Source organism: Alexandromys fortis, unplaced genomic scaffold (assembly GCF_014885135.2).
Source record: "Alexandromys fortis isolate MF-2015 unplaced genomic scaffold, M_Fortis_MF-2015_v1.1 scaffold_39, whole genome shotgun sequence".
Classification (NCBI taxonomy): Eukaryota; Metazoa; Chordata; class Mammalia; order Rodentia; family Cricetidae; genus Alexandromys; species Alexandromys fortis.
Genome location: NW_026067918.1, coordinates 2,500,695 through 2,513,864, shown reverse-complemented (window position 1 = coordinate 2,513,864; position 13,170 = coordinate 2,500,695). Strand labels below are relative to the sequence as shown.

The following is a 13,170-nucleotide window of genomic DNA, read 5'->3' as shown; positions in this document are numbered from 1 at the left end:
ATGTAACGCTTGGGCACATACGTGTGTTGTGTACTGTTTCAATCATGTTAAACATAACTACCCACTCAAACGTTCTTCATTGCTTTATGGTAACAACACTCACACTGTGTTCTACTATTTTTGTGATCTACAGAGTCGTCTCATACCTAGAGACACACAATACAGTAGTGCACTGAGGAACCTTAATGTTTTTCCCTGCAACTTAACACCCAGTGACCAATCTTTCCTCCACAAGTTGTGCAGATCTTCCCAGCTGCCTTCCAGTGACCTCGGACCTCCTTCAGTGTGAGGAGTTGGCCAGAGCTGGCTGGAGCTGGCTTCTACAGGACTCCCAGGGGCTCCTCTTAAACAGGGCTTAAAAGGGGGTTCCCCAATGAGCAGACTCAGCCTCAGCTATGAAGCTTTTTTCTTAAAAGATGATATATATGGCAAATCGCATTTTTTTTAAAAAAAATTATAGTTTATTTATTTTAAGTTATAGCACGTGATCTTTGATCTGTCCTTTGCATCAAGGAACTTCACTGTTAAATCAACTATGCTCACAGAGGAAGACAGGCTGAACATGCACAGCAGCAAACGCACCAGCTCTGCTACAGAGGAAGGAGAAACGGCTTTAGTTTCTCCATGCCCAGGGATACTGATGTAGCGGGCAGCCGGAGCCTCTGCCTCCTCCTCCCAGGTCAGCTGTTCCACACTTTCCAATCTACTCTCTTGTCCCTTCCAGCCCCGTCCAGGTAAACGACTGATTTTAGAGATAAATAAAAAGACGAAAATCTGCACTATATAAACCACTTACTTGCAATCGTGCCGGCCCACCACACAATGTCTGTTAAGTAGGAAGTACCTATAAAGAAAATGAGAACATTAGAAAAGTAGGCTTACTAGTGTGTGCGTGCGTGTGTGTGGTGTATACACACGTCTGTAGGGGTTTGCACACCTGTGCACATGTTTAGGCCAAAGAACCCCACTCTATTGCCTTATTTCCTTGAAAGAGTGTCTCTCCCAAAACCTAGAATTCAATTTTTTGTTAGGCTGGTGGTCAGCAAGTCCCAGCAATTCACCTGTCCATGCTCTGGGGTTACAGATACTCATGAAGCCGTTCCCGGATTCCTACACGGGTGCTAGGAAGTGAACTCAAGAGCCTCGATAATTGCACATCAAGCATTCCTACCCACTGAGGCATCTCCCTGGCCTTTGGACGCAGGTTTATAGACTATAAACTATATACGGGTGCTGGAGAAATGGCTCAGAAATGAAGGGCATTTAATGCTCTTGCAGAGAACCCAAGTTCAATTTCTAGCACCCACCCCAGGCATCTGACAACCTGTCTGTAGCTTCAGCTTCAGGAAATCCAATATTGTTCCAGTCTCTGAAGACACCTGTACTTATGCCCCCAACACACACAGACACACACAGAGAAACATGTGTGTGTGTGTGACTAAAATTTTGCTTAAATCTTTTTAAAAAGCAGTATATGTCATTAAGAGATTTACAATGACACTTAAAATAGAATCTTTCACATAAAAACTAAATAAAAATGAGTAAAAAAAAAAAAGAATGACTATTATCTTGCTTATTTACCTCCTAAGTAATCTTTACCAAAGGGTGAGAAGTCGCTAAATGGAGGGAAGTTGTGGTTGGGTGCTTTGTTTTGTTTTTCTCAACCAACAGAGGCTGACCCCAAAGACAAACAACTTGCTCATACATTGGTTCTCTTTGGCGAAATACATCACTACCTAAAATACAAATATTCTTGGGACTTTCCGCCCTCTTCTCCTGCCTCAGGAGGACTTCTACTTTTAAAATTGTGTTTATTATTGCTATGAGTGGGGTTATTTTTTTTCCTCAGACCTTAAGGTGATTGTCAGGTACAGAGGAAACTCCATTTCTCCAAATTCTGGCAGTTAGGCAAAAGTTAGCCTTCCTCAAGAACAAGGGGAAAATATGTGCATGCATGCGTGCGTGTGTATGTGTGTGTGTGCACTCACATGTGTATGTGAATGCATGCATGCGTGCATGAGTTGTATGCACATGCATGAGTATGTATGTGTGCATGCGTGTGTGTGTGCATGCATGTGTATGCACATGCATGAGTATGTATGCGTGTGCGTGCATGCATGCATGTGTGTGTCTGTAGAAAGAGAGATCAGCAGACAATTTCTGGAAGTCAATTCTCTTCCCTCACCATAAGCTGCACTGATTTAACTCAGCCCTTCAGGCTCGCAATGAATGTACACTGAGCCCATGAGTCATCACGGGGACTTCTCAAGTTGGAGCAAATGAATCTTGAATTACAAGACAGCCAAGGATGGGATGCTGTGTTTGAATATGAAAATCCCCCCAAAAAGCATGTGTTTGGACACTTGTCCCAGCTTCTGGTGCTGTTGGAAAGATGTGCAACATTAGGAGTGGAGCCTTGCTGGAGGACGTTTGTCACTATGAATGTGTCTTACAGTTTAACAGCCTGGTCCTCTGCTTCCTGAGGGCAGCCACACGTTGCCTTATGCACCTGTAACCTTGTCTTCTGTGACACGATGGCTGCATTCCTTCTTACACTGCAAGGCTTATGAAATAAACTCTCCACTAAGTTGTTTCTTGAAAGGAATTTGGTAATATCAAGTAGCAGGGCAGCTATCAGCAAGGACCACCCACAGTGCACCCATTACCCACAGCAGGAATCCTGTGAGTTAACAAGACCTATAACAGGGTAGAGGGACAGATCCCAGAGGCACCGGGATGAACACATGAAAGAAGCCAATATGAAGGGGAAACTGGAAGCCTTCCTGAACACTGGATACATATGTAAGAAAACCACATCATGGCAAAGAAAGCACAATACGGCTGGGTGGTAGTAGTGAATGTAGTTAATCCCAGCACTCAGGAGGCAGAGGCAGGTGGATCTCTGTGAGTTCCACTACACGGAGAAACCCTGTCTCAGAAAAAAAGAAAGGAAGGAAGGAAGGAAGGAAGGAAGGAAGGAAGGAAGGAAGGAAGGAAGGAAGGAAGGAAGGAAGGAAGCCGCACGCATGCCCGCATAATACATAAATGACCCATAATGGTAACGAGGTTCCAATCTCGATCTCTTCTGGAACCTATACCTGGGCCCAGCTAGCTCTGCCTCATTTCCAAGCTCTTCTGTTTCTGCCATCTAAGGAACTGTCTCTTTTCCCATTCCGTGTGTCTTTGTCCGAATCACTGTTTGCAGACTCAAGAACCTGGTGGTTTCAGCAGATATGCTCTGAGCCTGTAACCCCTGACAACTGGGCAGCTGGGAGGAAGCAGGAAAGGCTCTCAATGCTCTCTTCTTAGCCGAAGTACCTACCACAGCACTATTCTCTCCTTCTTCAGTCATTTGGAAATGACGGAAAAGTGCCAAAGAACACCTGATTAGAGTCCAGGGAGTCCAGACTCAAACATGCTTTTCTCACCTTTTGCTCCCACAGTGCCCAAGTTTGGTTCCTATTGCTATGATGGAGACCATCACCAAAACCAATGTGTAGAGGAAAGCTTATTTGGCTTACATTTCCCAATCACAGCTCATCATGGAGAAACATCAGAGCAGAAACTCAAGCAGGAATCTGAAGGCAGGAACTGAAGTAGACACCAAGAAGGAAGAGTGGCTACCGATTTGCTCTTCATGGCTTACTCAGCCTGCTTTCTTATACAGCTAAGGACCACTTGCCCAGGATGGCACTCCACAGGCATCTAGCTGGTCATATGGCCAACAGAGATGGTGATGGTCACATGACCAGTCATGGTGGTAGCACTTCCGTGAGTACAGTGTTGATAAGCGGTGGCCACATGGTGACTCATGGTCCCCCAATGCTACAGGGTCCTCTGAGTAATGCCACAGCCCCAAAGTTTCTCTTACACCACTAGTGTTCACCTGTTCACCCCCACCCTTTCCTCCTTCCTGCTTCCTGGAGGCCACTGGAATGACAGGGAATGTCAGACTTATACAGGACTCAGGGCCAGCCATTCTCATCTGCACCCTCCCCTGGAGATAATTCTCCAGGACCTACTCCTGACCCCACACTGGGGAGGGGCAACTCAACCCTGGCATCTGTAGGTTCCCAGCACCTGCTTGCTTCACATGCTGACACTAAAAGACCTTGCTCCCACTTTCCTGCCACCAGGCTTTACTTACTTCTGCTCTGTCATAGGCTACATTTCTCCTGTCCATTCACATTAGGATATGGATATAATTTCCCAGGTAATAAGACATCACCGTAGGGGTGACGTCTAAGGAAAGCATCCTGCTCACTGGCATCAAATGGCCATCTGAAAGCAAAAGCCTTAGTCGTGCATGCAAGCAAGCTGCTTCTCTCCACCTAGCCGCCTACAAACTCGAGTGGGCAAGCATTCCACCCAGGTAAAAGAACCTCAGTGCAGAGACATTCAAGACTTAATCCTGGGGCTGGAGAGATGGCTCAGTGGTTAAGAGCACTGTCTGCTCTTCCAGAGGTCCTGAGTTCAATTCCCAGCAACCACATGGTGGCTCCAAACCATCTGTAAGGAGATCTGGTGCCCTCCTCTGGCGTGTGGAGGCAAAAAGTTGTATACATAATAAATAAATCTTTAAAAAAAAAAAAAAAAAGACTTACTCCTAAGAGAGAGAAACAACTTAAGCAACTGCTTCAACCTTTAACCAAGGCAAAAGGTAAACCCAGAAGAACTTGAGATTAAACCTGGTGTTTCTAACTGCATGGCACCTATGGTCACACTCACCCAGAGATGCCCGGGGTTCAAGGGACGGGAACGCTCTGACCCATGGGCTCTCCTTGAGGACTGGAGGAAACAAAGGAAACATTGCTTTCCCATGTCAGAAGCTCTGGTACTTGTCTCTCCCGCCTCAGGATCTTTATGGGAAATCCGCCTTCATTTCCCTTGGACATTACATCACATCTTCAATAAACAAAGGAAATTTGATCCTGAGAACATACATGAAAAGAAGCTAATATTTTACTGGAACACCACAGGCCTCAAAACAAGCATGGTGATGGGGAAAAACAGCCAAAGGATACAAGTCTAGACTACAAACAACATTCTGCTGCCAAACTTATTCTGTGGGAATCAAGGGAAAAGGTCTGAAGGGTTGTAGTTCAGCTCCTCCTGCTCTCTATCACGAAAGGGGGCTTCTTTAATGCAAAAGACCATCCCTGTTGGTGTCCAAACCTTGTTTTTCAAAAAGAATACCAGAGGATACATAGAGACCCTGTCTCAAAATAAACAAACAAAAGGCAATGGGAATCAGTGAAATATCTTTCCCCACTCCCATAGAGGCCTGCCCCTACCTCCATAGTCTCCCATTTAATCCAAATTACCAGCGAAAAGGGCACAAGCCCTACAAGCCATACAAAGTGAGGTGCCTAGACTAGTGGGGAAAGTTTGAGTTCCTTTTCAAGCGCAAATCTCCAGCACAAGAAACTGGGGAGCATTTCTGAGGAACACCTGAGTTTACAACTTATTTCTGGACCTTTACCTCATAAACTTACATGGAAAGACTTCCACTGATGCCTTCTGACTTGCTATATCGCGGGAGGAAAACAGAGAATCCTCAAGGATACTTTAACAAGGCATGCAAACAATGTATTTAGTAAAGTTCTAATGACTACCTCCCAGATCAGGAAACCACGAGCTGGGGTTCTAAATCCTCATCAGGGAATCATAGGTAGAGGTGGATGACAGAAAAACTTCGCTGCAGGAAGGAGAAATTAAATAACTATGACGACATCAGAGAAGATACTTGCAGAAAGGAAGAAAAGCTTGCCCTTTTTCCTAACAGGCTGAGACTCTCAGGAATTCAGCAACATGGACCCTACATTCTCCACAGTAGACGCTCTTGCGGGGGTCAACATTTTATTAGCCACTAGCACCAGACTTTAAAGAATGCCTCAGAATCTGGAGATGTGACCACACAGCCCTCACACTTAGCTGTTGGACACGGCTCTTCATGTTTAACAGTCAAGGTCTAGAGGAAGACCAAAAGGAACAGATGATTACACTTGCCCTTGAAGGCATTGGTCAGACCTATCCATAAGACCCACATAAGCCTCAGAGATTTACAGAAAGAGAGGGGTGGGATTCAGGACATTGGGCTTCTAAGAGCACCAACTGCTACCTCCCCCTCTTGAGTCTTCAACATGTAAGGACCAGGAAGTCTAACATTGGAAGTGGACTGATGCTGTCTCAGAGAAGGAAGGCTTTTAACTCACTGAGATCCGCCTGTCTTTGCCTCCCGAGTGCTGGGATTAAAGTCCTGTGCCACCATCCCCTGGCGAAAAGTCTTAATGATTTGCTGATTTCTGATTCAGCTTCCCTCTGTAATGGGTCTGTTTTGATTGGAAAGCTTAGCACAGGTTTTGAGTGGATCAACATCATGGCCAACATCATGGCCATCTTACGGGACTGAGAGTGCCCGGAGAATGGATTAGCTCCTGATCCCTGCTGAAGTACCTTGAATTATCCTTGAAGCAGGGTACGAAGACTAATCTGTCATAGGTAGTGAAGCCACTCACTTGATCCTTATCTTTCCTTGAAAACATATCTTCCTGATCTACAGATATAGTAGGGGCTACAAGGAACCCCCTCCAAGACAGTACTTTACTGCCTCCAGTACCTCTCAATTTGAAGACCAGGTTTTAAATCATATATTCCTGACAGTCCCTCAATGTCCTTCTCCCATCTTGGGAGGAGACTGTGTGAGCTACCTAGGGGCAATCTTGTAACTCTGGAGGTACTTTAGAGATATGATAACCCTAGCCTCCAAAGCAGCCCCATTAAAGTGAACCTGGCTGTTTGGGATACAAGGATCCATGGTTGAACTAAAATTTCTAGGTCCAGTCAAAATCCACTCAAAACCTGTGCTAAGCTTTCCAATCAAAACAGACCCATTACAGAGGGAAGCTGAATCAGAAATCAGCAAATCATTAAGACTTTTCGCCAGGGGATGGTGGCACAGGACTTTAATCCCAGCACTCGGGAGGCAAAGACAGGCGGATCTCAGTGAGTTAAAAGCCAACCTTGTCTACAGAGTGAGTTCTAAAACTGTCAGAGATACAGAAAAACACCCTGTCTCAAAAACAAAACCAAAAAAAAAATTAAAAATTAAAAAATATTTTATAGAACACATCTTGCTGGTCCTCTGCAGTGAGATGAGTTATTATTGACCAGCTGCACTCTTGTTCCCAACACCACTGAACTGTACACGGGGAAACAGTTAAGGTGGTGTATCAGTTAGTTTTCTTGTTACTGTCAACATCAGCCTGGCAGGAAGCATCGCGAGGGAGGATGGTTCCATTCCGGTTCACAGTTTAAGGAGATACAGTCTGTTGTCCCCGGGAGGGCACAGGCGGGTGGCGATTTAGCATTGGGAGTGTGTACTAGCTGTGTTTTAGTTTGAGTGTGAACTGCCCCCCTCCCCCCATAGCCACATATGTTCACTTGGTCACCGTATGGTGGCACAGGGTGGGTTATGGACCCTTTCGAAGGTGGAGCCTCTCTGGAGGGAGTAAGCTACCGGAGGGTAAGCCTTGAGACTTTTTAGCACAGCCTGTTTCCTGTTCATTCTCTGTGTACAGTTCAGTGGTGTTAGGAACAAGAGCACAGCTGGTCAATAATAACTCATCTCACTGGGGGGTGGGGGTGTAGCACACACCTTTAATCCTAGCACTCAGGAGGCAGAGGCATGTGGATCTCTGAGTTCAGGGTCAGTGTAAGTTCCAGGACCTCCAGGGCTACACAGAGAAACCCTGTCTCAAAACAAACCAAAATAATAATAATAGCAATAACTCATCTCTAAAATGCTATTGACCTAGAAATCTTCAGCTCTATTGTTGTGAAATATTCCTTTACACTGTGTGAAGATACGTTATTATACTGGTTTAATAAAAAGCTAAACGGCCAATAGCCATGCAGGATTTGGGAGGAGTGGGGCAGAGAGAATGCTGGGAAGAACACAGAGTTGCCAGCCAGACAAGGAGGAACCAGGAAAGCAGCTTGGGCATCGCAGAGTAAAGGTAACTAAGCCACAAGGCAGAAAATAAACAAATAGATACAGGTTAATTTAAATGACAAGAGCTAGTTAGGGACAAGACTAAGCTATCGGCCAAGCTTTCATAATTAATAAGAAGTTTCTGGGTGGCTATTTGGGAGCTGGCTGGCGGGATAGAAAAATCCTTGTACACTATGGGCCTGTAAAACATTATTCCCCATTAAAGCTCTGACTTTATTCTAGGGGTAACCATTGGTATTACTTTCCATCTGTCCGTAAGTTTGGACGGCTCTGGGGATATCACATGGTAGTATCCTTTTAGGGTAAGTTTATTTCACTACACAGAATGTCCTCAAAAATCCATCTATGCTGTAATGTGACAAGTTTTCCTTCTTCTCAAAGGCTGAATGATACTCAGTCTTAAAAAGATCACGCTTTGCCATCTGCTCAAGTCTGGATCTAGAATACCTGAGGTCTTTTTTTGCATCCAAAGAAGCAGAACTGCTGGATCAAATTGTAATTCTATATTTAAGCAGCTGCCTCATTTTACATCCCCACTAGCAATACACAAGGGTTTTAAATTCTCTAATGCCCAGCCAATACTTGTTTTACATGTCCCCATTGGCAGCTATTCTTGTGAGTCAAAGGTAGAAGTGTATGGCGGTCTTGATTTTCTAAAAGGAAAAGTATTTCTTTCTTTATTTTTATTTATTTATTTTAAGATCAACCAGTTGTGGCTGCTCTCCAGCATCCTGAACAGACGTAACCAATTATGAAACACCCTCGGCCGGTTCTTAGTAGCCGTCTTTTCTGAGCTTGCTCCAGGCAGCCCTGGCCCCTCTTTATCATCATTCTTCCTGCCCAGCCTCTCAGTGACAACCAGCCTCTGCCCCTCCTCTAACTGGTCATCGCCATGAAAGTTATGGATACCAAGAATGTGTTCTTATCAGACTCAAACAAATCTGGAGCTGACTTATGCCCACTGGCTTGAGGTAAGTACTTTCTCGAGTCCTACTAGAGATTCCTTTTCACAAACTTGAGTGATATGGCTTCTCTTCTTTTCCAAATCACTTACGTATCTGGCTTTATGAGACAGGTCTTGCTACACAGTCCAGTCCAGCCTTGAACTACATAGCCCAGGTTGGCTTCGAATAATCCCACCGATTCAATCTCCTAACTAATAGGATTACAGCGTGCACGACCACACTCAGTCAATACAGCTCATTTTCAACATTCAAGACCACCTCAATTCAGAGACGATTTCTCCAGACAGAACGATGCTGGCAAGAGCCCCTCTACCATTGCGCTGATGTCAACACTTGCCACGTTTCCAAGACCAATGAACCCCATACTATGTGTAAATTTCTCCCTTTCTGTCTTACCACCCCCAGGGCCCTCCCCCATGCCTCAAATCTCCTTGAACATACTTGGGGTTTCCTGTGGCATGCCTAGTCCCTTTACAATGCTCATTAATATTCTGAAATAATATTTTTGGAGAATGTCTGGTTGCTATCTACATAGTCTTATGGTTTGGACCTTAAATGTCCACCAAAGGACCATATATTAATAGTTTGGGTACTAGCTCATGGTAGAACTGGGAGAAAATAAAACCTTTAAAAAGAGGGGCTGAGTGAAAGGAAGCTGGATTATCTGGCACACGCTTCAGAGAGACTGTGGGACTCTTCTTCCTCTCTGCTTCCCAGTAGCCCCAAGGTATACAGACTTCAGTCAGTATATTCCAACACCCATAACACGCTGTGCTGCCGCAGGCCCAATGCAACAAACGGACACCTCTAAAACTATGAGTTCAGATGAACCTCGCCTCTTTTTAAGTTGTTTATCTCAGCTATTTCCACAGCACCAAAAGGCTACCAAAGATTGAAACCACACTTGCATTCCTATCTACAGGTTACCTAGTCCTTCACAGGCAACCCCTCTTCCATGGGGCTCCAGCTCCGGACGTGTGGGGCAGCCAAGGGATATAGCTCAGCTGACAGAGTGCTTGCCTAGCATGCAGAAAATCTCGAGTTTGATCCCCCAAACACATCATAAACAGGGCACAGTAGGTCCACACTTGTAATCCTAGCATTTGAGAAATGGAGGCAGGAAGATGAGAAGTTCAAGGTCATCGTCAACTACCAGGTGAAAGCCACAAGCCAGTAGGTCCCCAGCCCTCTCCCTGGAAGAACTACAATTAGAATTCAGCCTCCCAGAAGCTTGTACTTCCTAGAAATGCTACCACCTGTCAATTATAAAGGTATAATCTTTTAAAGAAATATAGTTCTTACACTGTAAGAAACCATAAGGCTTCATCTGCCTCAACCTAAGAACTTGGCCTTTATGTATCACCTTTCTTTCCTCTTCTATTTCAGTTATCGATGGCGGGTGCTCTGTGGGTCATTAAGTAGACACAGTAAAAGATTATGCAGAGTTGGTTTTACTTTATTTTATGGGGGCGGATAGATTTTAAAATGGTTGTTGCTTCAGGATCTATAATAGTCCATAGCATAAGAATTTCAAAAATTATCTGTTAAGCAAAGTAGATTTACCAAAGCAAGACTACGTGTCTGCCTTTTACCACCACAAGTAAAGCAATCTCAACCATCAGTGGCTGGTGGAAAGTGAGGAAATACAAAACCAGTGACTATTATATTTCCACTGTGTGAAAATGCACAGTATGAAAGGCACAGTATGGACCCATGTGTGACGGCACACAGCTGGAATCCCAAATACTCAGAGTGTGGAGGCAGGAGGATCATGAGTTTGAGATTAGCCTGGGCTACACAGGAAGAGACTATTTTCTAAAGTATATACATACAAACAATACAATACAATACACAGTTTTTAAAATCAAAAATCCATGTTTTTGGTTTTTAAAAATAGGCTTAGGATTAGACCCAGGACTGCAAAAACAATTTGAGTTTTTGTTGTTGTTGTTTTGTTTAATTCAGCAGTCCTCTGGAACACAGAAACTGAGCTGAAACAACACATTTATTCTTGCTAGCTGATTGATTTCTTTTATTAATGTATTTTTCCTAACCGAAGTCGGCACCCAGATTTTTCCTTCTGGCTAGGAGAGCTCCTCAGCTTTCACAGCCTTGGTTAGAAGACCGGTAAGGTATTTTGCACGATGTTCCTCAGCTGATGTTTGTGTGGTTTGTCATGTTTCTCTCAGGGTTAGCCTGGAGTTGTGGCATTTGCAAGAATACCTCGTGGGTAAAGAGCCCATTCTCACATAATCCTATCAAAGGCACAAACGTGTTTTTGACTTTTTGGTCACGACAAACACCTTCGCCCAATCCTGATGCCTGTCCAAATTGACAGACGGTCCCTAAGTGAAGGTGCCAAGTGTATCAGATGTCTGTACATTAGAGACACATCTGCATGCTTGGGAAATCATACTTGGCTTAATTTAGGTTTTATATGAGTATTGCAAGGCTTTCACTTCAAAATTAATTTCTTTCAATGAAATGGTTTTGTACTCTCACTCAAGACTGTCAGCCCATCCTCTCTTTTCTGCAGGTCCTCTGCTCGCTAGCCAGGTGAGTCAAAGTTTCAGACGTGCTGTGAAACAGTAGCTATCAAGTGTCTTTGCTTCCCACACGCTGGCAGCCCCTCCTTACTTCTAGAGATCTTGAGATTGTGGCTCCAGAGAACTTTGTTTACTTTCCCTTCAAAGTATTCTGCCTCTGTCATTTCAGTGCCTGTCACAGGCCTCTCAACACAAATGACAAGCCATGGACAAAGAAGGGCTCTGTGCCTCATCCCACTTCCACATTAATAAGGAGTGGTATCTGGTGGCCTGTCGACCCAGGCCCTGCTCCGCGGGCCCATTTGCACTTCTGTTAACGTTTTTTCTTCCCGCTTCAGCTGGCTGAAATGTCAACCAGGGGGAACTCAACTAAGAACCCCCGGGGGCAACAGCCGCTGGGAAGAACAGACCTTGCACTCAAGGTGAAAGTGGGCACCTCAGTGGCGCCTGCCTGCACATCCTGCGTGCCCACCGCAAATCCTTACTTCTTCACACCATCTAGCGCTCTCCCAAGAGCACCCCAGGCCCGGACCCCAGCAAGGCAGGCCTGACTCCACCCACCTCTGGATCATATGAATAGGAAGCTCTGCCTGACGACTAGGTGACTGCCGGCCTCTGGGCAGCAGGGCTGCAAGCCGAGCACCTGTCCCGATGCTCGGCTGCGGGGTGGGGGTGGAGGACTGGACCGGACCGATCTAGGCATGGGCCAAGAAGTCCTGTGAAGGGCTCCTGAAAGAGTGAAGAAGGCCTCTCCGGCCTCTGAGAAGGGGAAAAGGACCTCGCGGGACGCAGCGATGATGCCTGCGGTGCAGCCGGGAGAGCTCGCCCGTGCGCCGCTCACCGGCTCCCGCAACAGCAGCAGCGTGGCACGGACCCCCGCCCGGCCTCGGCCCGCCCTACCTCGCCTTTTAGCGCGCACAATGCCCTTCTTCTGCAGCACGAACGTGGACCCGTTCACCAGGCTCGACACCACAGCCACGCCCAGGCCGAGCGACACGGCGGCGGGGCTCGGGCCGCGCGCCCCCTCCCCGGCCGCCGCAGCCGCCGCCGCCGCCGCAGTCCCCATGCCGCCCGCGCCGCCCTCCGCTGCGCGTGCGCGCCGCGCCCCACGGGCCGGGAGCGGAGCTGAGCGGGCGGGGCGGGATTGGAAGTCTGGGGTCGGGTGGCTAACGCAGGCAAGGTGGGGAGGGATTGGGGGTGGCTGGGAGGCATGCTGTGGGGACCGAGGGTGGAAGGGCTTCTGAGGTCGGCGTAGAAGCCGAGAGGTAATTCGGTGGAGCGCGCTGGTGCAGTGTCTGGGGCAGAGAGAGCTCGCTCTGCAGTATTCAGAGCCCAGGGCCTCTGGCGGAGATGCTCTGTCCCCAACCTGCACAGGTCCTTGGAACTCCCTTCCTAGCTACCAAAGAGATGCAGTCTTCACGTCGCTCGGCTTCCTGGGAGGTCCGCTGCCTTTGCTCTGGATCATTGACCTTGTGATCATACTGTATTATTTCATTTTAATTCTTAATAAAGTATGTCACCATTATTGGAGAAAGTTATTCTGACTCACTCCGCCAACTGTTACCTAAGTACTGTGGGCATTCCCCACGTTTTCAAAAGCAATGCATATTTTTTTTTAGTTTATTGAATGATACAAAGTAGTCTA

General features: G+C 46.3%; 1 protein-coding gene across 1 annotated transcript in view; it reads right to left on the bottom strand.

Annotated features, from left to right (window-relative positions):
- The window catches only part of Nipa1 (NIPA magnesium transporter 1), a 28,631-nt gene extending 16,016 nt beyond the window's left edge, over positions 1–12,615 (bottom strand). The window contains exons 1-2 of the mRNA XM_050140372.1: positions 12,426–12,615; positions 797–844 (exon numbers count right to left, since the gene is read on the bottom strand). Of these exons, the coding sequence (XP_049996329.1) occupies positions 797–844; positions 12,426–12,591 (214 nt within the window). The 5' untranslated portion in view covers positions 12,592–12,615. The remainder of the gene's footprint in view (positions 1–796; positions 845–12,425) is intronic.
- Positions 12,616–13,170: the final 555 nt, after the last annotated feature.